Consider the following 25324-nt stretch of genomic DNA (forward strand, 5'->3'; position numbering starts at 1 on the left):
CCGGGCCCAGAATGCCGCTGGCGGAGTGTTAACACGCACCAGTCCCAGGGATCACATCTACAACGGGCCCAGAATGCCGCTGGCGGAGTGTTAACACGCACCGGTCACAGGGATCACATATACAACGGGCCCAGAATGCCGCTGGCGGAGTGTTAACACGCACCGGTCACAGGGATCACATCTACAACGGGCCCAGAATGCCGCTGGCGGAGTGTTAACATGCACCAATCACAGTGATCACATCTACAACGGGCCCAGAATGCCGCTGGCGGAGTGTTAACACGCACCGGTCACAGGGATCACATCTACAACGGGCCCAGAATGCCGCTGGCGGAGTGTTAACACGCACCAGTCACAGGGATCACATCTACAACGGGCCCAGAATGCCGCTGGCGGAGTGTTAACACGCACCAGTCACAGGGATCACATTTACAACGGGCCCAGGATGCCGCTGGCGGAGTGTTAACACGCACCGGTCACAGGGATCACATCTACAATGGGCCCAGAATGCCGCTGGCGGAGTGTTAACACGCACCAGTCCCAGGGATCACATCTACAACGGGCCCAGAATGCCGCTGGCGGAGTGTTAACACGCACCGGTCACAGGGATCACATCTACAACGGGCCCAGAATGCCGCTGGCGGAGTGTTAACACGCACCAGTCACGGGGACGTCATCTACACCGGGCCCAGAATGCCGCTGGCGGAGTGTTAACACGCACCAGTCCCAGGGATCACATCTACAACGGGCCCAGAATGCCGCTGGCGGAGTGTTAACACACACCAGTCACGGGGACGTCATCTACACCGGGCCCAGAATGCCGCTGGCGGAGTGTTAACACGCACCAGTCCCAGGGATCACATCTACAACGGGCCCAGAATGCCGCTGGCGGAGTGTTAACACGCACCGGTCACAGGGATCACATCTACAACGGGCCCAGAATGCCGCTGGCGGAGTGTTAACACGCACCAGTCACGGGGATCACATCTACAACGGGCCCAGAATGCAGCTGGCGGAGTGTTAACACGCACCAGTCACAGGGATCACATCTACAACGGGCCCAGAATGCCGCTGGCGGAGTGTTAACACGCACCAGTCACAGGGATCACATTTACAACGGGCCCAGGATGCCGCTGGCGGAGTGTTAACACGCACCGGTCACAGGGATCACATCTACAACGGGCCCAGAATGCCGCTGGCGGAGTGTTAACACGCACCAGTCCCAGGGATCACATCTACAACGGGCCCAGAATGCCGCTGGCGGAGTGTTAACACGCACCAGTCCCAGGGATCACATCTACAACGGGCCCAGAATGCCGCTGGCGGAGTGTTAACACGCACCAGTCACGGGGACGTCATCTACACCGGGCCCAGAATGCCGCTGGCGGAGTGTTAACACGCACCAGTCCCAGGGATCACATCTACAACGGGCCCAGAATGCCGCTGGCGGAGTGTTAACACGCACCAGTCACGGGGATCACATCTACAACGGGCCCAGAATGCCGCTGGCGGAGTGTTAACACGCACCAGTCACAGGGATCACATCTACAACGGGCCCAGAATGCCGCTGGTGGAGTGTTAACACGCACCAGTCACAGGGATCACATCTACAACGGGCCCAGAATGCCGCTGGCAGAGTGTTAACACGCACCAGGCACAGGGATCACATCTACAACGGGCCCAGAATGCCGCTGGCGGAGTGTTAACAGGCACCAGTCACAGGGATCACATCTACAACGGGCCCAGAATGCCGCTGGCGGAGTGTTAACACGCACCAGTCACAGGGATCACATTTACAACGGGCCCAGGATGCCGCTGGCGGAGTGTTAACACGCACCAGGCACAGGGATCACATCTACAACGGGCCCAGAATGCCGCTGGCGGAGTGTTAACACGCACCAGTCCCAGGGATCACATCTACAACGGGCCCAGAATGCCGCTGGCGGAGTGTTAACACGCACCAGTCCCAGGGATCACATCTACAACGGGCCCAGAATGCCGCTGGCGGAGTGTTAACACGCACCGGTCACAGGGATCACATCTACAACGGGCCCAGAATGCCGCTGGCGGAGTGTTAACACGCACCAGTCACAGGGATCACATCTACAACGGGCCCAGAATGCCGCTGGCGGAGTGTTAACACGCACCAGTCACAGGGATCACATCTACAACGGGCCCAGAATGCCGCTGACGGGGTGTTAACATGCACCAGTCACAGGGATCACATCTACAACGGGCCCAGAATGCCGCTGGCGGAGTGTTAACACGCACCAGTCACGGGGACGTCATCTACACCGGGCCCAGAATGCCGCTGGCGGAGTGTTAACACGCACCAGTCCCAGGGATCACATCTACAACGGGCCCAGAATGCCGCTGGCGGAGTGTTAACACGCACCGGTCACAGGGATCACATATACAACGGGCCCAGAATGCCGCTGGCGGAGTGTTAACACGCACCGGTCACAGGGATCACATCTACAACGGGCCCAGAATGCCGCTGGCGGAGTGTTAACATGCACCAATCACAGTGATCACATCTACAACGGGCCCAGAATGCCGCTGGCGGAGTGTTAACACGCACCGGTCACAGGGATCACATCTACAACGGGCCCAGAATGCCGCTGGCGGAGTGTTAACACGCACCAGTCACAGGGATCACATCTACAACGGGCCCAGAATGCCGCTGGCGGAGTGTTAACACGCACCAGTCACAGGGATCACATTTACAACGGGCCCAGGATGCCGCTGGCGGAGTGTTAACACGCACCGGTCACAGGGATCACATCTACAATGGGCCCAGAATGCCGCTGGCGGAGTGTTAACACGCACCAGTCCCAGGGATCACATCTACAACGGGCCCAGAATGCCGCTGGCGGAGTGTTAACACGCACCGGTCACAGGGATCACATCTACAACGGGCCCAGAATGCCGCTGGCGGAGTGTTAACACGCACCAGTCACGGGGACGTCATCTACACCGGGCCCAGAATGCCGCTGGCGGAGTGTTAACACGCACCAGTCCCAGGGATCACATCTACAACGGGCCCAGAATGCCGCTGGCGGAGTGTTAACACGCACCAGTCACGGGGACGTAATCTACACCGGGCCCAGAATGCCGCTGGCGGAGTGTTAACACGCACCAGTCCCAGGGATCACATCTACAACGGGCCCAGAATGCCGCTGGCGGAGTGTTAACACGCACCGGTCACAGGGATCACATCTACAACGGGCCCAGAATGCCGCTGGCGGAGTGTTAACACGCACCAGTCACGGGGATCACATCTACAACGGGCCCAGAATGCCGCTGGCGGAGTGTTAACACGCACCAGTCACAGGGATCACATCTACAACGGGCCCAGAATGCCGCTGGCGGAGTGTTAACACGCACCAGTCACGGGGATCACATCTACAACGGGCCCAGAATGCCGCTGGCGGAGTGTTAACACGCACCAGTCACAGGGATCACATCTACAACGGGCCCAGAATGCCGCTGGTGGAGTGTTAACACGCACCAGTCACAGGGATCACATCTACAACGGGCCCAGAATGCCGCTGGCAGAGTGTTAACACGCACCAGGCACAGGGATCACATCTACAACGGGCCCAGAATGCCGCTGGCGGAGTGTTAACAGGCACCAGTCACAGGGATCACATCTACAACGGGCCCAGAATGCCGCTGGCGGAGTGTTAACACGCACCAGTCACAGGGATCACATTTACAACGGGCCCAGGATGCCGCTGGCGGAGTGTTAACACGCACCAGGCACAGGGATCACATCTACAACGGGCCCAGAATGCCGCTGGCGGAGTGTTAACACGCACCAGTCACGGGGATCACATCTACAACGGGCCCAGAATGCCGCTGGCGGAGTGTTAACAGGCACCAGTCACAGGGATCACATCTACAACGGGCCCAGAATGCCGCTGGCGGAGTGTTAACACGCACCAGTCACAGGGATCACATTTACAACGGGCCCAGGATGCCGCTGGCGGAGTGTTAACACGCACCAGGCACAGGGATCACATCTACAACGGGCCCAGAATGCCGCTGGCGGAGTGTTAACACGCACCAGTCCCAGGGATCACATCTACAACGGGCCCAGAATGCCGCTGGCGGAGTGTTAACACGCACCAGTCCCAGGGATCACATCTACAACGGGCCCAGAATGCCGCTGGCGGAGTGTTAACACGCACCGGTCACAGGGATCACATCTACAACGGGCCCAGAATGCCGCTGGCGGAGTGTTAACACGCACCAGTCACAGGGATCACATCTACAACAGGCCCAGAATGCCGCTGGCGGAGTGTTAACACGCACCAGTCACAGGGATCACATCTACAACGGGCCCAGAATGCCGCTGGCGGAGTGTTAACACGCACCAGTCCCAGGGATCACATCTACAACGGGCCCAGAATGCCGCTGGCGGAGTGTTAACACGCACCAGTCACGGGGACGTCATCTACACCGGGCCCAGAATGCCGCTGGCGGAGTGTTAACACGCACCAGTCCCAGGGATCACATCTACAACGGGCCCAGAATGCCGCTGGCGGAGTGTTAACACGCACCGGTCACAGGGATCACATATACAACGGGCCCAGAATGCCGCTGGCGGAGTGTTAACACGCACCGGTCACAGGGATCACATCTACAACGGGCCCAGAATGCCGCTGGCGGAGTGTTAACATGCACCAATCACAGTGATCACATCTACAACGGGCCCAGAATGCCGCTGGCGGAGTGTTAACACGCACCGGTCACAGGGATCACATCTACAACGGGCCCAGAATGCCGCTGGCGGAGTGTTAACACGCACCAGTCACAGGGATCACATCTACAACGGGCCCAGAATGCCGCTGGCGGAGTGTTAACACGCACCAGTCACAGGGATCACATTTACAACGGGCCCAGGATGCCGCTGGCGGAGTGTTAACACGCACCGGTCACAGGGATCACATCTACAATGGGCCCAGAATGCCGCTGGCGGAGTGTTAACACGCACCAGTCCCAGGGATCACATCTACAACGGGCCCAGAATGCCGCTGGCGGAGTGTTAACACGCACCGGTCACAGGGATCACATCTACAACGGGCCCAGAATGCCGCTGGCGGAGTGTTAACACGCACCAGTCACGGGGACGTCATCTACACCGGGCCCAGAATGCCGCTGGCGGAGTGTTAACACGCACCAGTCCCAGGGATCACATCTACAACGGGCCCAGAATGCCGCTGGCGGAGTGTTAACACGCACCGGTCACAGGGATCACATATACAACGGGCCCAGAATGCCGCTGGCGGAGTGTTAACACGCACCGGTCACAGGGATCACATCTACAACGGGCCCAGAATGCCGCTGGCGGAGTGTTAACATGCACCAATCACAGTGATCACATCTACAACGGGCCCAGAATGCCGCTGGCGGAGTGTTAACACGCACCGGTCACAGGGATCACATCTACAACGGGCCCAGAATGCCGCTGGCGGAGTGTTAACACGCACCAGTCACAGGGATCACATCTACAACGGGCCCAGAATGCCGCTGGCGGAGTGTTAACACGCACCAGTCACAGAGATCACATTTACAACGGGCCCAGGATGCCGCTGGCGGAGTGTTAACACGCACCGGTCACAGGGATCACATCTACAATGGGCCCAGAATGCCGCTGGCGGAGTGTTAACACGCACCAGTCCCAGGGATCACATCTACAACGGGCCCAGAATGCCGCTGGCGGAGTGTTAACACGCACCGGTCACAGGGATCACATCTACAACGGGCCCAGAATGCCGCTGGCGGAGTGTTAACACGCACCAGTCACGGGGACGTCATCTACACCGGGCCCAGAATGCCGCTGGCGGAGTGTTAACACGCACCAGTCCCAGGGATCACATCTACAACGGGCCCAGAATGCCGCTGGCGGAGTGTTAACACGCACCAGTCACGGGGACGTCATCTACACCGGGCCCAGAATGCCGCTGGCGGAGTGTTAACACGCACCAGTCCCAGGGATCACATCTACAACGGGCCCAGAATGCCGCTGGCGGAGTGTTAACACGCACCGGTCACAGGGATCACATCTACAACGGGCCCAGAATGCCGCTGGCGGAGTGTTAACACGCACCAGTCACGGGGATCACATCTACAACGGGCCCAGAATGCCGCTGGCGGAGTGTTAACACGCACCAGTCACAGGGATCACATCTACAACGGGCCCAGAATGCCGCTGGCGGAGTGTTAACACGCACCAGTCACAGGGATCACATTTACAACGGGCCCAGGATGCCGCTGGCGGAGTGTTAACACGCACCGGTCACAGGGATCACATCTACAACGGGCCCAGAATGCCGCTGGCGGAGTGTTAACACGCACCAGTCCCAGGGATCACATCTACAACGGGCCCAGAATGCCGCTGGCGGAGTGTTAACACGCACCAGTCCCAGGGATCACATCTACAACGGGCCCAGAATGCCGCTGGCGGAGTGTTAACACGCACCAGTCACGGGGACGTCATCTACACCGGGCCCAGAATGCCGCTGGCGGAGTGTTAACACGCACCAGTCCCAGGGATCACATCTACAACGGGCCCAGAATGCCGCTGGCGGAGTGTTAACACGCACCAGTCACGGGGATCACATCTACAACGGGCCCAGAATGCCGCTGGCGGAGTGTTAACACGCACCAGTCACGGGGATCACATCTACAACGGGCCCAGAATGCCGCTGGTGGAGTGTTAACACGCACCAGTCACAGGGATCACATCTACAACGGGCCCAGAATGCCGCTGGCAGAGTGTTAACACGCACCAGGCACAGGGATCACATCTACAACGGGCCCAGAATGCCGCTGGCAGAGTGTTAACACGCACCAGGCACAGGGATCACATCTACAACGGGCCCAGAATGCCGCTGGCGGAGTGTTAACAGGCACCAGTCACAGGGATCACATCTACAACGGGCCCAGAATGCCGCTGGCGGAGTGTTAACACGCACCAGTCACAGGGATCACATTTACAACGGGCCCAGGATGCCGCTGGCGGAGTGTTAACACGCACCAGGCACAGGGATCACATCTACAACGGGCCCAGAATGCCGCTGGCGGAGTGTTAACACGCACCAGTCACGGGGATCACATCTACAACGGGCCCAGAATGCCGCTGGCGGAGTGTTAACAGGCACCAGTCACAGGGATCACATCTACAACGGGCCCAGAATGCCGCTGGCGGAGTGTTAACACGCACCAGTCACAGGGATCACATTTACAACGGGCCCAGGATGCCGCTGGCGGAGTGTTAACACGCACCAGGCACAGGGATCACATCTACAACGGGCCCAGAATGCCGCTGGCGGAGTGTTAACACGCACCAGTCCCAGGGATCACATCTACAACGGGCCCAGAATGCCGCTGGCGGAGTGTTAACACGCACCAGTCCCAGGGATCACATCTACAACGGGCCCAGAATGCCGCTGGCGGAGTGTTAACACGCACCGGTCACAGGGATCACATCTACAACGGGCCCAGAATGCCGCTGGCGGAGTGTTAACACGCACCAGTCACAGGGATCACATCTACAACAGGCCCAGAATGCCGCTGGCGGAGTGTTAACACGCACCAGTCACAGGGATCACATCTACAACGGGCCCAGAATGCCGCTGGCGGAGTGTTAACACGCACCAGTCCCAGGGATCACATCTACAACGGGCCCAGAATGCCGCTGGCGGAGTGTTAACACGCACCAGTCCCAGGGATCACATCTACAACGGGCCCAGAATGCCGCTGGCGGAGTGTTAACACGCACCAGTCACGGGGACGTCATCTACACCGGGCCCAGAATGCCGCTGGCGGAGTGTTAACACGCACCAGTCCCAGGGATCACATCTACAACGGGCCCAGAATGCCGCTGGCGGAGTGTTAACACGCACCGGTCACAGGGATCACATATACAACGGGCCCAGAATGCCGCTGGCGGAGTGTTAACACGCACCGGTCACAGGGATCACATCTACAACGGGCCCAGAATGCCGCTGGCGGAGTGTTAACATGCACCAATCACAGTGATCACATCTACAACGGGCCCAGAATGCCGCTGGCGGAGTGTTAACCCGCACCGGTCACAGGGATCACATCTACAACGGGCCCAGAATGCCGCTGGCGGAGTGTTAACACGCACCAGTCACAGGGATCACATCTACAACGGGCCCAGAATGCCGCTGGCGGAGTGTTAACACGCACCAGTCACAGGGATCACATTTACAACGGGCCCAGGATGCCGCTGGCGGAGTGTTAACACGCACCGGTCACAGGGATCACATCTACAATGGGCCCAGAATGCCGCTGGCGGAGTGTTAACACGCACCAGTCCCAGGGATCACATCTACAACGGGCCCAGAATGCCGCTGGCGGAGTGTTAACACGCACCGGTCACAGGGATCACATCTACAACGGGCCCAGAATGCCGCTGGCGGAGTGTTAACACGCACCAGTCACGGGGACGTCATCTACACCGGGCCCAGAATGCCGCTGGCGGAGTGTTAACACGCACCAGTCCCAGGGATCACATCTACAACGGGCCCAGAATGCCGCTGGCGGAGTGTTAACACGCACCAGTCACAGGGATCACATCTACAACGGGCCCAGAATGCCGCTGGCGGAGTGTTAACACGCACCAGTCCCAGGGATCACATCTACAACGGGCCCAGAATGCCGCTGGCGGAGTGTTAACACGCACCAGTCCCAGGGATCACATCTACAACGGGCCCAGAATGCCGCTGGCGGAGTGTTAACACGCACCAGTCACGGGGACGTCATCTACACCGGGCCCAGAATGCCGCTGGCGGAGTGTTAACACGCACCAGTCCCAGGGATCACATCTACAACGGGCCCAGAATGCCGCTGGCGGAGTGTTAACACGCACCGGTCACAGGGATCACATATACAACGGGCCCAGAATGCCGCTGGCGGAGTGTTAACACGCACCGGTCACAGGGATCACATCTACAACGGGCCCAGAATGCCGCTGGCGGAGTGTTAACATGCACCAATCACAGTGATCACATCTACAACGGGCCCAGAATGCCGCTGGCGGAGTGTTAACACGCACCGGTCACAGGGATCACATCTACAACGGGCCCAGAATGCCGCTGGCGGAGTGTTAACACGCACCAGTCACAGGGATCACATCTACAACGGGCCCAGAATGCCGCTGGCGGAGTGTTAACACGCACCAGTCACAGGGATCACATTTACAACGGGCCCAGGATGCCGCTGGCGGAGTGTTAACACGCACCGGTCACAGGGATCACATCTACAATGGGCCCAGAATGCCGCTGGCGGAGTGTTAACACGCACCAGTCCCAGGGATCACATCTACAACGGGCCCAGAATGCCGCTGGCGGAGTGTTAACACGCACCGGTCACAGGGATCACATCTACAACGGGCCCAGAATGCCGCTGGCGGAGTGTTAACACGCACCAGTCACGGGGACGTCATCTACACCGGGCCCAGAATGCCGCTGGCGGAGTGTTAACACGCACCAGTCCCAGGGATCACATCTACAACGGGCCCAGAATGCCGCTGGCGGAGTGTTAACACACACCAGTCACGGGGACGTCATCTACACCGGGCCCAGAATGCCGCTGGCGGAGTGTTAACACGCACCAGTCCCAGGGATCACATCTACAACGGGCCCAGAATGCCGCTGGCGGAGTGTTAACACGCACCGGTCACAGGGATCACATCTACAACGGGCCCAGAATGCCGCTGGCGGAGTGTTAACACGCACCAGTCACGGGGATCACATCTACAACGGGCCCAGAATGCAGCTGGCGGAGTGTTAACACGCACCAGTCACAGGGATCACATCTACAACGGGCCCAGAATGCCGCTGGCGGAGTGTTAACACGCACCAGTCACAGGGATCACATTTACAACGGGCCCAGGATGCCGCTGGCGGAGTGTTAACACGCACCGGTCACAGGGATCACATCTACAACGGGCCCAGAATGCCGCTGGCGGAGTGTTAACACGCACCAGTCCCAGGGATCACATCTACAACGGGCCCAGAATGCCGCTGGCGGAGTGTTAACACGCACCAGTCCCAGGGATCACATCTACAACGGGCCCAGAATGCCGCTGGCGGAGTGTTAACACGCACCAGTCACGAGGACGTCATCTACACCGGGCCCAGAATGCCGCTGGCGGAGTGTTAACACGCACCAGTCCCAGGGATCACATCTACAACGGGCCCAGAATGCCGCTGGCGGAGTGTTAACACGCACCAGTCACGGGGATCACATCTACAACGGGCCCAGAATGCCGCTGGCGGAGTGTTAACACGCACCAGTCACAGGGATCACATCTACAACGGGCCCAGAATGCCGCTGGTGGAGTGTTAACACGCACCAGTCACAGGGATCACATCTACAACGGGCCCAGAATGCCGCTGGCAGAGTGTTAACACGCACCAGGCACAGGGATCACATCTACAACGGGCCCAGAATGCCGCTGGCGGAGTGTTAACAGGCACCAGTCACAGGGATCACATCTACAACGGGCCCAGAATGCCGCTGGCGGAGTGTTAACACGCACCAGTCACAGGGATCACATTTACAACGGGCCCAGGATGCCGCTGGCGGAGTGTTAACACGCACCAGGCACAGGGATCACATCTACAACGGGCCCAGAATGCCGCTGGCGGAGTGTTAACACGCACCAGTCCCAGGGATCACATCTACAACGGGCCCAGAATGCCGCTGGCGGAGTGTTAACACGCACCAGTCCCAGGGATCACATCTACAACGGGCCCAGAATGCCGCTGGCGGAGTGTTAACACGCACCGGTCACAGGGATCACATCTACAACGGGCCCAGAATGCCGCTGGCGGAGTGTTAACACGCACCAGTCACAGGGATCACATCTACAACAGGCCCAGAATGCCGCTGGCGGAGTGTTAACACGCACCAGTCACAGGGATCACATCTACAACGGGCCCAGAATGCCGCTGGCGGAGTGTTAACACGCACCAGTCCCAGGGATCACATCTACAACGGGCCCAGAATGCCGCTGGCGGAGTGTTAACACGCACCAGTCACAGGGATCACATCTACAACGGGCCCAGAATGCCGCTGGCGGAGTGTTAACACGCACCAGTCCCAGGGATCACATCTACAACGGGCCCAGAATGCCGCTGGCGGAGTGTTAACACGCACCAGTCCCAGGGATCACATCTACAACGGGCCCAGAATGCCGCTGGCGGAGTGTTAACACGCACCAGTCACGGGGACGTCATCTACACCGGGCCCAGAATGCCGCTGGCGGAGTGTTAACACGCACCAGTCCCAGGGATCACATCTACAACGGGCCCAGAATGCCGCTGGCGGAGTGTTAACACGCACCGGTCACAGGGATCACATATACAACGGGCCCAGAATGCCGCTGGCGGAGTGTTAACACGCACCGGTCACAGGGATCACATCTACAACGGGCCCAGAATGCCGCTGGCGGAGTGTTAACATGCACCAATCACAGTGATCACATCTACAACGGGCCCAGAATGCCGCTGGCGGAGTGTTAACACGCACCGGTCACAGGGATCACATCTACAACGGGCCCAGAATGCCGCTGGCGGAGTGTTAACACGCACCAGTCACAGGGATCACATCTACAACGGGCCCAGAATGCCGCTGGCGGAGTGTTAACACGCACCAGTCACAGGGATCACATTTACAACGGGCCCAGGATGCCGCTGGCGGAGTGTTAACACGCACCGGTCACAGGGATCACATCTACAATGGGCCCAGAATGCCGCTGGCGGAGTGTTAACACGCACCAGTCCCAGGGATCACATCTACAACGGGCCCAGAATGCCGCTGGCGGAGTGTTAACACGCACCGGTCACAGGGATCACATCTACAACGGGCCCAGAATGCCGCTGGCGGAGTGTTAACACGCACCAGTCACGGGGACGTCATCTACACCGGGCCCAGAATGCCGCTGGCGGAGTGTTAACACGCACCAGTCCCAGGGATCACATCTACAACGGGCCCAGAATGCCGCTGGCGGAGTGTTAACACACACCAGTCACGGGGACGTCATCTACACCGGGCCCAGAATGCCGCTGGCGGAGTGTTAACACGCACCAGTCCCAGGGATCACATCTACAACGGGCCCAGAATGCCGCTGGCGGAGTGTTAACACGCACCGGTCACAGGGATCACATCTACAACGGGCCCAGAATGCCGCTGGCGGAGTGTTAACACGCACCAGTCACGGGGATCACATCTACAACGGGCCCAGAATGCAGCTGGCGGAGTGTTAACACGCACCAGTCACAGGGATCACATCTACAACGGGCCCAGAATGCCGCTGGCGGAGTGTTAACACGCACCAGTCACAGGGATCACATTTACAACGGGCCCAGGCTGCCGCTGGCGGAGTGTTAACACGCACCGGTCACAGGGATCACATCTACAACGGGCCCAGAATGCCGCTGGCGGAGTGTTAACACGCACCAGTCCCAGGGATCACATCTACAACGGGCCCAGAATGCCGCTGGCGGAGTGTTAACACGCACCAGTCCCAGGGATCACATCTACAACGGGCCCAGAATGCCGCTGGCGGAGTGTTAACACGCACCAGTCACGAGGACGTCATCTACACCGGGCCCAGAATGCCGCTGGCGGAGTGTTAACACGCACCAGTCCCAGGGATCACATCTACAACGGGCCCAGAATGCCGCTGGCGGAGTGTTAACACGCACCAGTCACGGGGATCACATCTACAACGGGCCCAGAATGCCGCTGGCGGAGTGTTAACACGCACCAGTCACAGGGATCACATCTACAACGGGCCCAGAATGCCGCTGGTGGAGTGTTAACACGCACCAGTCACAGGGATCACATCTACAACGGGCCCAGAATGCCGCTGGCGGAGTGTTAACACGCACCAGGCACAGGGATCACATCTACAACGGGCCCAGAATGCCGCTGGCGGAGTGTTAACAGGCACCAGTCACAGGGATCACATCTACAACGGGCCCAGAATGCCGCTGGCGGAGTGTTAACACGCACCAGTCACAGGGATCACATTTACAACGGGCCCAGGATGCCGCTGGCGGAGTGTTAACACGCACCAGGCACAGGGATCACATCTACAACGGGCCCAGAATGCCGCTGGCGGAGTGTTAACACGCACCAGTCCCAGGGATCACATCTACAACGGGCCCAGAATGCCGCTGGCGGAGTGTTAACACGCACCGGTCCCAGGGATCACATCTACAACGGGCCCAGAATGCCGCTGGCGGAGTGTTAACACGCACCGGTCACAGGGATCACATCTACAACGGGCCCAGAATGCCGCTGGCGGAGTGTTAACACGCACCAGTCACAGGGATCACATCTACAACAGGCCCAGAATGCCGCTGGCGGAGTGTTAACACGCACCAGTCACAGGGATCACATCTACAACGGGCCCAGAATGCCGCTGGCGGAGTGTTAACACGCACCAGTCACAGGGATCACATCTACAACGGGCCCAGAATGCCGCTGACGGGGTGTTAACATGCACCAGTCACAGGGATCACATCTACAACGGGCCCAGAATGCCGCTGGCGGAGTGTTAACACGCACCAGTCACGGGGACGTCATCTACACCGGGCCCAGAATGCCGCTGGCGGAGTGTTAACACGCACCAGTCCCAGGGATCACATCTACAACGGGCCCAGAATGCCGCTGGCGGAGTGTTAACACGCACCGGTCACAGGGATCACATATACAACGGGCCCAGAATGCCGCTGGCGGAGTGTTAACACGCACCGGTCACAGGGATCACATCTACAACGGGCCCAGAATGCCGCTGGCGGAGTGTTAACATGCACCAATCACAGTGATCACATCTACAACGGGCCCAGAATGCCGCTGGCGGAGTGTTAACACGCACCGGTCACAGGGATCACATCTACAACGGGCCCAGAATGCCGCTGGCGGAGTGTTAACACGCACCAGTCACAGGGATCACATCTACAACGGGCCCAGAATGCCGCTGGCGGAGTGTTAACACGCACCAGTCACAGGGATCACATTTACAACGGGCCCAGGATGCCGCTGGCGGAGTGTTAACACGCACCGGTCACAGGGATCACATCTACAATGGGCCCAGAATGCCGCTGGCGGAGTGTTAACACGCACCAGTCCCAGGGATCACATCTACAACGGGCCCAGAATGCCGCTGGCGGAGTGTTAACACGCACCGGTCACAGGGATCACATCTACAACGGGCCCAGAATGCCGCTGGCGGAGTGTTAACACGCACCAGTCACGGGGACGTCATCTACACCGGGCCCAGAATGCCGCTGGCGGAGTGTTAACACGCACCAGTCCCAGGGATCACATCTACAACGGGCCCAGAATGCCGCTGGCGGAGTGTTAACACGCACCAGTCACGGGGACGTCATCTACACCGGGCCCAGAATGCCGCTGGCGGAGTGTTAACACGCACCAGTCCCAGGGATCACATCTACAACGGGCCCAGAATGCCGCTGGCGGAGTGTTAACACGCACCGGTCACAGGGATCACATCTACAACGGGCCCAGAATGCCGCTGGCGGAGTGTTAACACGCACCAGTCACGGGGATCACATCTACAACGGGCCCAGAATGCCGCTGGCGGAGTGTTAACACGCACCAGTCACGGGGATCACATCTACAACGGGCCCAGAATGCCGCTGGCGGAGTGTTAACACGCACCAGTCACAGGGATCACATTTACAACGGGCCCAGGATGCCGCTGGCGGAGTGTTAACACGCACCGGTCACAGGGATCACATCTACAACGGGCCCAGAATGCCGCTGGCGGAGTGTTAACACGCACCAGTCCCAGGGATCACATCTACAACGGGCCCAGAATGCCGCTGGCGGAGTGTTAACACGCACCAGTCCCAGGGATCACATCTACAACGGGCCCAGAATGCCGCTGGCGGAGTGTTAACACGCACCAGTCACGGGGACGTCATCTACACCGGGCCCAGAATGCCGCTGGCGGAGTGTTAACACGCACCAGTCCCAGGGATCACATCTACAACGGGCCCAGAATGCCGCTGGCGGAGTGTTAACACGCACCAGTCACGGGGATCACATCTACAACGGGCCCAGAATGCCGCTGGCGGAGTGTTAACACGCACCAGTCACAGGGATCACATCTACAACGGGCCCAGAATGCCGCTGGTGGAGTGTTAACACGCACCAGTCACAGGGATCACATCTACAACGGGCCCAGAATGCCGCTGGCAGAGTGTTAACACGCACCAGACACAGGGATCACATCTACAACGGGCCCAGAATGCCGCTGGCGGAGTGTTAACAGGCACCAGTCACAGGGATCACATCTACAACGGGCCCAGAATGCCGCTGGCGGAGTGTTAACACGCACCAGTCACAGGGATCACATTTACAACGGGCCCAGGATGCCGCTGGCGGAGTGTTAACACGCACCAGGCACAGGGATCACATCTACAACGGGCCCAGAATGCCGCTGGCGGAGTGTTAACACGCACCAGTCCCAGGGATCACATCTACAACGGGCCCAGAATGCCGCTGGCGGAGTGTTAACACGCACCAGTCCCAGGGATCACATCTACAACGGGCCCAGAATGCCGCTGGCGGAGTGTTAACACGCACCGGTCACAGGGATCACATCTACAACGGGCCCAGAATGCCGCTGGCGGAGTGTTAACACGCACCAGTCACAGGGATCACATCTACAACAGGCCCAGAATGCCGCTGGCGGAGTGTTAACACGCACCAGTCACAGGGATCACATCTACAACGGGCCCAGAATGCCGCTGGCGGAGTGTTAACACGCACCAGTCCCAGGGATCACATCTACAACGGGCCCAGAATGCCGCTGGCGGAGTGTTAACACGCACCAGTCCCAGGGATCACATCTACAACGGGCCCAGAATGCCGCTGGCGGAGTGTTAACACGCACCAGTCACGGGGACGTCATCTACACCGGGCCCAGAATGCCGCTGGCGGAGTGTTAACACGCACCAGTCCCAGGGATCACATCTACAACGGGCCCAGAATGCCGCTGGCGGAGTGTTAACACGCACCGGTCACAGGGATCACATATACAACGGGCCCAGAATGCCGCTGGCGGAGTGTTAACACGCACCGGTCACAGGGATCACATCTACAACGGGCCCAGAATGCCGCTGGCGGAGTGTTAACATGCACCGGTCACAGGGATCACATCTACAACGGGCCCAGAATGCCGCTGGCGGAGTGTTAACACGCACCGGTCACAGGGATCACATCTACAACGGGCCCAGAATGCCGCTGGCGGAGTGTTAACACGCACCAGTCACAGGGATCACATCTACAACGGGCCCAGAATGCCGCTGGCGGAGTGTTAACACGCACCAGTCACAGGGATCACATTTACAACGGGCCCAGGATGCCGCTGGCGGAGTGTTAACACGCACCAGTCCCAGGGATCACATCTACAACGGGCCCAGAATGCCGCTGGCGGAGTGTTAACACGCACCAGTCCCAGGGATCACATCTACAACGGGCCCAGAATGCCGCTGGCGGAGTGTTAACACGCACCGGTCACAGGGATCACATCTACAACGGGCCCAGAATGCCGCTGGCGGAGTGTTAACACGCACCAGTCCCAGGGATCACATCTACAACGGGCCCAGAATGCCGCTGGCGGAGTGTTAACACGCACCGGTCCCAGGGATCACATCTACAACGGGCCCAGAATGCCGCTGGCGGAGTGTTAACACGCACCGGTCACAGGGATCACATCTACAACGGGCCCAGAATGCCGCTGGCGGAGTGTTAACACGCACCAGTCCCAGGGATCACATCTACAACGGGCCCAGAATGCCGCTGGCGGAGTGTTAACACGCACCGGTCACAGGGATCACATCTACAACGGGCCCAGAATGCCGCTGGCGGAGTGTTAACACGCACCAGTCACGGGGACGTCATCTACACCGGGCCCAGAATGCCGCTGGCGGAGTGTTAACACGCACCAGTCCCAGGGATCACATCTACAACGGGCCCAGAATGCCGCTGGCGGAGTGTTAACACGCACCAGTCACGGGGACGTCATCTACACCGGGCCCAGAATGCCGCTGGCGGAGTGTTAACACGCACCAGTCCCAGGGATCACATCTACAACGGGCCCAGAATGCCGCTGGCGGAGTGTTAACACGCACCGGTCACAGGGATCACATCTACAACGGGCCCAGAATGCCGCTGGCGGAGTGTTAACACGCACCAGTCACGGGGACGTCATCTACACCGGGCCCAGAATGCCGCTGGCGGAGTGTTAACACGCACCAGTCCCAGGGATCACATCTACAACGGGCCCAGAATGCCGCTGGCGGAGTGTTAACACGCACCAGTCACGGGGATCACATCTACAACGGGCCCAGAATGCCGCTGGCGGAGTGTTAACATGCACCAGTCACAGGGATCACATCTACAACGGGCCCAGAATGCCGCTGGCGGAGTGTTAACACGCACCAGTCACAGGGATCACATTTACAACGGGCCCAGGATGCCGCTGGCGGAGTGTTAACACGCACCAGTCACAGGGATCACATCTACAACGGGCCCAGAATGCCGCTGGCGGAGTGTTAACACGCACCAGTCACAGGGATCACATTTACAACGGGCCCAGGATGCCGCTGGCGGAGTGTTAACACGCACCGGTCACAGGGATCACATCTACAACGGGCCCAGAATGCCGCTGGCGGAGTGTTAACACGCACCAGTCCCAGGGATCACATCTACAACGGGCCCAGAATGCCGCTGGCGGAGTGTTAACACGCACCAGTCCCAGGGATCACATCTACAACGGGCCCAGAATGCCGCTGGCGGAGTGTTAACACGCACCAGTCACGGGGACGTCATCTACACCGGGCCCAGAATGCCGCTGGCGGAGTGTTAACACGCACCAGTCCCAGGGATCACATCTACAACGGGCCCAGAATGCCGCTGGCGGAGTGTTAACACGCACCAGTCACGGGGACGTCATCTACACCGGGCCCAGAATGCCGCTGGCGGAGTGTTAACACGCACCAGTCCCAGGGATCACATCTACAACGGGCCCAGAATGCCGCTGGCGGAGTGTTAACACGCACCGGTCACAGGGATCACATCTACAACGGGCCCAGAATGCCGCTGGCGGAGTGTTAACACGCACCAGTCACGGGGACGTCATCTACACCGGGCCCAGAATGCCGCTGGCGGAGTGTTAACACGCACCAGTCCCAGGGATCACATCTACAACGGGCCCAGAATGCCGCTGGCGGAGTGTTAACACGCACCAGTCACGGGGATCACATCTACAACGGGCCCAGAATGCCGCTGGCGGAGTGTTAACACGCACCAGTCACAGGGATCACATCTACAACGGGCCCAGAATGCCGCTGGCGGAGTGTTAACACGCACCAGTCACAGGGATCACATTTACAACGGGCCCAGGATGCCGCTGGCGGAGTGTTAACACGCACCAGTCACAGGGATCACATCTACAACGGGCCCAGAATGCCGCTGGCGGAGTGTTAACACGCACCAGTCACAGGGATCACATTTACAACGGGCCCAGGATGCCGCTGGCGGAGTGTTAACACGCACCGGTCACAGGGATCACATCTACAACGGGCCCAGAATGCCGCTGGCGGAGTGTTAACACGCACCAGTCCCAGGGATCACATCTACAACGGGCCCAGAATGCCGCTGGCGGAGTGTTAACACGCACCAGTCCCAGGGATCACATCTACAACGGGCCCAGAATGCCGCTGGCGGAGTGTTAACACGCACCAGTCACGGGGACGTCATCTACACCGGGCCCAGAATGCCGCTGGCGGAGTGTTAACACGCACCAGTCCCAGGGATCACATCTACAACGGGCCCAGAATGCCGCTGGCGGAGTGTTAACACGCACCAGTCACGGGGATCACATCTACAACGGGCCCAGAATGCCGCTGGCGGAGTGTTAACACGCACCAGTCACAGGGATCACATCTACAACGGGCCCAGAATGCCGCTGGCGGAGTGTTAACACGCACCAGTCCCAGGGATCACATCTACAACGGGCCCAGAATGCCGCTGGCGGAGTGTTAACACGCACCAGTCACGGGGATCACATCTACAACGGGCCCAGAATGCCGCTGGCGGAGTGTTAACATGCACCAGTCACAGGGATCACATCTACAAGGGGCCCAGAATGCCGCTGGCGGAGTGTTAACACGCACCAGTCACAGGGATCACATCTACAAGGGGCCCAGAATGCCGCTGGCGGAGTGTTAACACGCACCAGTCACAGGGATCACATTTACAACGGGCCCAGGATGCCGCTGGCGGAGTGTTAACACGCACCGGTCACAGGGATCACATCTACAACGGGCCCAGAATGCCGCTGGCGGAGTGTTAACACGCACCAGTCCCAGGGATCACATCTACAACGGGCCCAGAATGCCGCTGGCGGAGTGTTAACACGCACCAGTCCCAGGGATCACATCTACAACGGGCCCAGAATGCCGCTGGCGGAGTGTTAACACGCACCAGTCACGGGGACGTCATCTACACCGGGCCCAGAATGCCGCTGGCGGAGTGTTAACACGCACCAGTCCCAGGGATCACATCTACAACGGGCCCAGAATGCCGCTGGCGGAGTGTTAACACGCACCGGTCACAGGGATCACATATACAACGGGCCCAGAATGCCGCTGGCGGAGTGTTAACACGCACCAGTCACAGGGATCACATCACACCTGCTCTCACATCCCTGCACTGGCTTCCTCTGGCTTCTAGGATTGATTTTAAAGTTCATTTGCTAATTTGTAAATATTTACGTGGTTTAGCTCTGTCCTGCCTCAGTAACATGACTGTAAGGTATGTCCCAGGCAGATCAGTCAGATCATCCGGCAGTAATTAACTGATTATTCCTAGAACCCGGCTGGGGAGGGAGGGGGCAGCTTTTAGTCACTATGGGCCCAAACTGAAACTCTCTCCCAGAAAACCTGAGAGCTACTGAATGTCTCAGTACTTTCAAAACTAGGCTGAAAACGCATCTTTTCACCACGTCATATAATAATCTATGAAAATCAGTTTTATTATGTTATGTATTTATTATTATCAGTAATTGTGTGTGTGTGGGGGTGGGAGTCGCTCCCCCCAGAAGACATAGGGGATAGAGGCCCCTATGAGGGAGGGGCCCCTAAAGAAAACATGGGTGGTTAAAGTCCTTTATGATGATTTTTAATTTTATTTTTTAAAACATTTTTACTCTATTTTTATTTCCTTTGCGCTTATCGTTATTTATTCCGTGCTTATTTGAATTTAATTCTTTTTCTTCTTTTTAAATGTTTGCAAAACACTTTATGAACGCTGTGGTTAAAACACGCTATATGAATAATGTCAGGTTCGGGTTGGACGGGCGAGCAGGAAGTGGGGAAAGACAAGGCAGGCAGGCAAACAGGCAGGGAATTCGGGGTTTATTAGGGAACGAGCGAGACAGGGCAGACGGCGACAAAGCAAGAGTAACTAACATTAACATTAATGACAAGTCTGAGGAAGACGGACTCAGACGCGGACTAAATGCACAAGACAAGCCGAAAATAACAGGAAACAGCTGGGGACAATGGAAGAAGCACACGTGGATGATGAGGGGGTGTGGCACACACGGGGATCGTGTGTGCCACGAAATTCCCAACAGAAAGCTGCACTTGAATGGCTGACATTCTGGCTGCTGACTCAAAGATAGAAGTTGGTGATGTGACAATACTGAACTTACAAGAATGGCGAACGCGTGGTTACTGCAAGGGACAATGCTTGTGGAATTCTGTGCAATGTTTCTTTTTAACTGCTTCAGAATCTTTGGCTAGAAAGCTGAACTGAAAGCAAATCATGAATCCTTCTGTTATCTTGCTTTGTATGTAGGCTAAGCGCGTTTCCCCAGCAAAGATGATAATCGCTGGTTAGTCACTGTCAGATATCGACACCGGGATACTTGTCTGATTACGCTCTTACCGATAATATCGTCATATCACCCAGACGTAATTCGTGATTTGACATGTTCTCAGGTATAACAATACAGGGAGAAAAAGGATTTTACTCATGGGATCAGGAATCCAAGTGCCAGTTGCTGCTGCATTAGCTGCTGGGAATGTTCACATCTCCTCCTTTCAGTGATACGTGTTGAGTGTAGGGACACCTGGCAGAAAGATGGCTAAGGACTGCACTGGAAGCACTGGTCTGACTGTTATGGGAGGGTTCACGTCCATCTTGCTGTTGATGTGTTCCTATACATTCCTGTATATTCTGTGATTTTTGGCTGTAGCTTGTACTTAATGTTTTTACCTCTAGTTTTGAGCAAAGATGCACTGACTCACAGTTAGTGATCATATGACTGCAGCAGATTGTCAGGACGCACAGAACACTCTGCAGACTATAATTCATTTTGAAGTGTAAGCTGTGCTGCTAATTATACTGAAAACAAATGCTTATTGTAATGCTTTGTATTTTACTAATGTGTAAGATGTGTATATGTCTGTGTCTTAAAGTGTTTTCTGTTTCAGGCTGAAGAGCTGTGATCTCATAGATAAACACTGTGAAGTGCTGTCTTCAGCTCTCAGATCAAACTCTTCCCCCCTGAGAGAGCTGAACCTGAGTGACAATAACCTGAAGGATTCAGGAGTGAAGCTGCTCTCTGTTGCACTGGGGAATTTACACTGTAAACTGGAGATATTGAGGTCAGTATTACTGAGTATTCCACACTGTAAACTGGGGGTAATGAGGTCAGTATTACTGGGTATTCCACACTGCAAACTGTGTGTACTGAGGTCAGAATTACTGGGTATTTCACACTGTAAACTGGGGGTAATGAGGTCAGTATTGCTGGGTATTCCACATTGTAAGCTGGGGGTAATGAGGTCAGTATTGCTGGGTATTCCACACTGCAAACTGGGGGTAATGAGGTCAGTATTGCTGGGTAATCCACACTGTAAACTGTGGGTAATGAGATCAGAATTACTAGGTATTTCACTCTTTAAACTGGGGGTAATGATGTCAGTATTGCTGGTTATTCTACACTGTAAACTGGGGGTAATGAGGTCAGTATTGCTGGGAATCCCACACTATAAACTGGGGGTAATGAAGTCAGTATTGCTGGGTATTCCACACTGCAAACTGTGTACTGAGGTGAGAATTACTGGGTATTTCACAATGTAAACTGGGGGTAATGAGGTCAGTATTGCTGGTTATTCTACACTGTAAACTGGGGGTAATGAGGTCAGTATTGCTGGGTATTCCACACTGAAAACTGTGTGTACTGAGGTCAGAATTACCTGGTATTTCACTCTGTAAACGGGGGGTAACGAGGTCAGTATTGCTGGGTATTCCACACTGTAAACTGGGGGTAATGAGATCAAAATTACTAGGTATTTCACTCTGTAAACTGGGGGTAATGAGGTCAGTATTGCTAGTTATTATACACTATAAACTGGGGATACTGAGGCCAGTATTGTGGGGCATTCCACACCGCAAACTGGAGATACTGAGGCCAGTATTACTGGGTATTCCACACTGTAAACACGGGATACTGAGGTCAGTATTACTGGGTATTCCACACTGTAAACTGGGGATATTGAGGTCAGTATTACTGGGTATTCCACACTGTACGCTGGAGATACTGAGGTCAGTATTACTGTGTATTCCACACTATAAAGAGGAGATAGTGAGCAATTAGCTAAGGGAAAGAGAGGAGGGTTCCTGCCTTGTCTTAGACACTAAACTGTAATTCTTGAATTATTTATTAGAGCATCACATTTATTTAATAATTATAATGGTGAGGTGATATTATTTATTGGGGAGTTTTTGTCTTTCTCTGCAGGCTGTCAGACTGTAGAGTCACAGAAGAAGGCTGTTCTTCCCTGGCTTCAGCTCTGAGGTCAAACCCCTCACACCTGAGAGAGCTGGACCTGAGCTACAATCACCCAGGAGATTCAGAAGTGAAGCTGCTCTCTGCTGTACTGGAGGATCCCAGCTGTAAACTGGAGAAGCTGCAGTGAGTACATAATATGCATTTTACACAAAAGTAACTGGACACCAAGAAAACCCACAATGCCTTTCAGCAGTTACATAATAAACAAACACAAACCGCTTCTGTTTTCTTCTCCTACTTCCTTATATCCCACAATCTTATCAGCCCTCAATCCATGCTAGAAATAATTAAGCAGTGAAGCAGGAAACATCCATTCAACCATATAATCCATGCAAAACATTTGTGTTGTTTAGCAAAGTTAACAGCAATGTTACAGTTAAACATGCTGACTTTAACGTGTTATGGACAAAAAAATAATGGATTCCAAACAGAATCGGGATGATTGTTAAAATGAGTTTTAGTAATTTAATTGTTTTCTGAAAATCCATTATGTCATGGTCCCTATTCTCCTCATTTGAATACAGTGCTGCAGTGTAAAAAGTGGATTTAAAAGTGTTTAATTTTTTTAAGGGTGGGCCAGTGCAAACTCACAGAGAAATGCTGTGAGGCATTGGCTTCAGCTCTCAGATCAAACTCCTCATCCCTGAGAGAGCTGGACCTGAGTGACAATGACCTGCAGGACTCGGGAATGAAGCTGCTCTCTGCTGGACTGGGGGACTTACACTGTAAACTGGAGATACTGAGGTCAGTATTACTGGGTATTCCACAATGTAAACTGGGGGTAATGAGGTCAGTATAACTGGGTTTTTCATACTGTATGCTGGAAATACTAAGGTAGAAAATAACTAATGACTTCAAAATAAAGCAGGAGTATCTAAGTCTACAGGTTGACTTAAAAAGTAACATTAGACTCGCTAAGTGGAATGTCGAAAGGAATATTGCATTGGAGGCTAAGGATGACATTAAAAGTTTCTTCCAATATTTTAATTCCAAAAGAGCTCTAAAAGCTGAAATCACTCATCTGCAGGATAGTAAGGGCCTTATAATCCATCCATCCATCCATTTTCCAAACCGCTTATCCTAGTGGGTCGCGGGGGGTCCGGAGCCTATCCCAGAAGCAATGGGCATGAGGCAGGGAACAACCTAGGATGGGGGGCCAGCCCATCGCTGGGCACACTCACACACCATTCACTCACACATGCACACCTATGGGCAATTTAGCAACAACAATTAGCCTCAGCATGTTTTTGGACTGTGGGGGGAAACCGGAGTACCCGGAGGAAACCCCACGACGACATGGGGAGAACATGCAAACTCCGCACACATGTGACCCAGGCGGAGACTCGAACCTAGGTCCCAGAGGTGTGAGGCAACAGTGCTAACCACTGCACCACCACGCCGCCCCGGGCCTTATAATTGAAAATGAAAATTGATATAGTAAATGAGTTTAATGATTATTTTACACGGGTGTTCACAGTAGAGGACATGATTAACTTACCACCATTTAGTACAAATACAGTGTCGTATATAAACAATATACAGTCCTTCCACAATTATTGGCCCCCCTTTAAAGATTTGTAAAAAGGGTTAGAAAAAAATCCACCTTTTGGCGAAGCAGCTTCATCTCACACTGAAAAAATGAGAAAAATCCAACCTTTCATTGAAATAAATTTATTCAAAGAAAAACAAATCCTCATCAAGAAATAATTATTTTCAACAAAAACACATGTGCCACGATTATTGGCAGCCCTGCTTTTAATACTCTGTACAACCACCCTTTCCAGTATAACAGCACTGAGTTACGATCGGCGCCGGTGAACAGGTGATCGTTCGGGCAAGAAGCAGGCAAGCAGGCGAAGTCGGGGGAAAACAGGGATTTATTCGCTAGTACAGGCAGGGCAGGACAGAAACTGGCACTGACATCGACAAACATCAATGATAGACCAGAGGACTCAGGCAAGACATGGACTCAAATAGACCAGACAGAGCAAAATAACAGGACACAGCTGGGTACAAGGGGGAAGCACACGTGGATAATCAGGGGGGCGTGGCACACACGAGGATCGTACGAGCCGGGCATCACAATACCCAAAATTATGATATATTTCATAAGCATTGATAGGTAATCCCATTAATTAATAAAATGAAAAAGTAGCCGCAAGCCATCTACACTCGGCCGTGCTATAATCACCCACCTTCACACATGGACCAGGGAGCCCCTTTCAGTCCTAGCAGGAGACCAACACGTGATTCCTGAGAAGTGCCGGGCGATGCGCGCTCTATCCCACGACTGATCTCCGGTCAGTGCTGAGCTCTCCCCCTTCCTTAATTCTAAATCTGGAGTGGTACGCGTGAGGGGAGGGGGCAAACTGGCCA

The 25324-nt window shown here is 55.7% G+C and overlaps 1 protein-coding gene across 5 annotated transcripts in view; it reads left to right on the top strand.

Annotated features, from left to right (window-relative positions):
* The window catches only part of LOC125723829 (NACHT, LRR and PYD domains-containing protein 3-like), a 62279-nt gene that overhangs the window by 22182 nt on the left and 14773 nt on the right, over window positions 1-25324 (top strand). For 4 of the 5 annotated variants that reach the window (XM_049000646.1, XM_049000648.1, XM_049000649.1 and 1 more), the window contains 3 exons: window positions 21585-21758; window positions 22898-23071; window positions 23519-23692. In XM_049000646.1, the coding sequence (XP_048856603.1) occupies window positions 21585-21758; window positions 22898-23071; window positions 23519-23692 (522 nt within the window). The remainder of the gene's footprint in view (window positions 1-21584; window positions 21759-22897; window positions 23072-23518; window positions 23693-25324) is intronic. The other variant, XM_049000650.1, reaches the window with a different exon arrangement.

This window comes from Brienomyrus brachyistius, unplaced genomic scaffold (assembly GCF_023856365.1).
Source record: "Brienomyrus brachyistius isolate T26 unplaced genomic scaffold, BBRACH_0.4 scaffold52, whole genome shotgun sequence".
Taxonomy (NCBI): Eukaryota; Metazoa; Chordata; class Actinopteri; order Osteoglossiformes; family Mormyridae; genus Brienomyrus; species Brienomyrus brachyistius.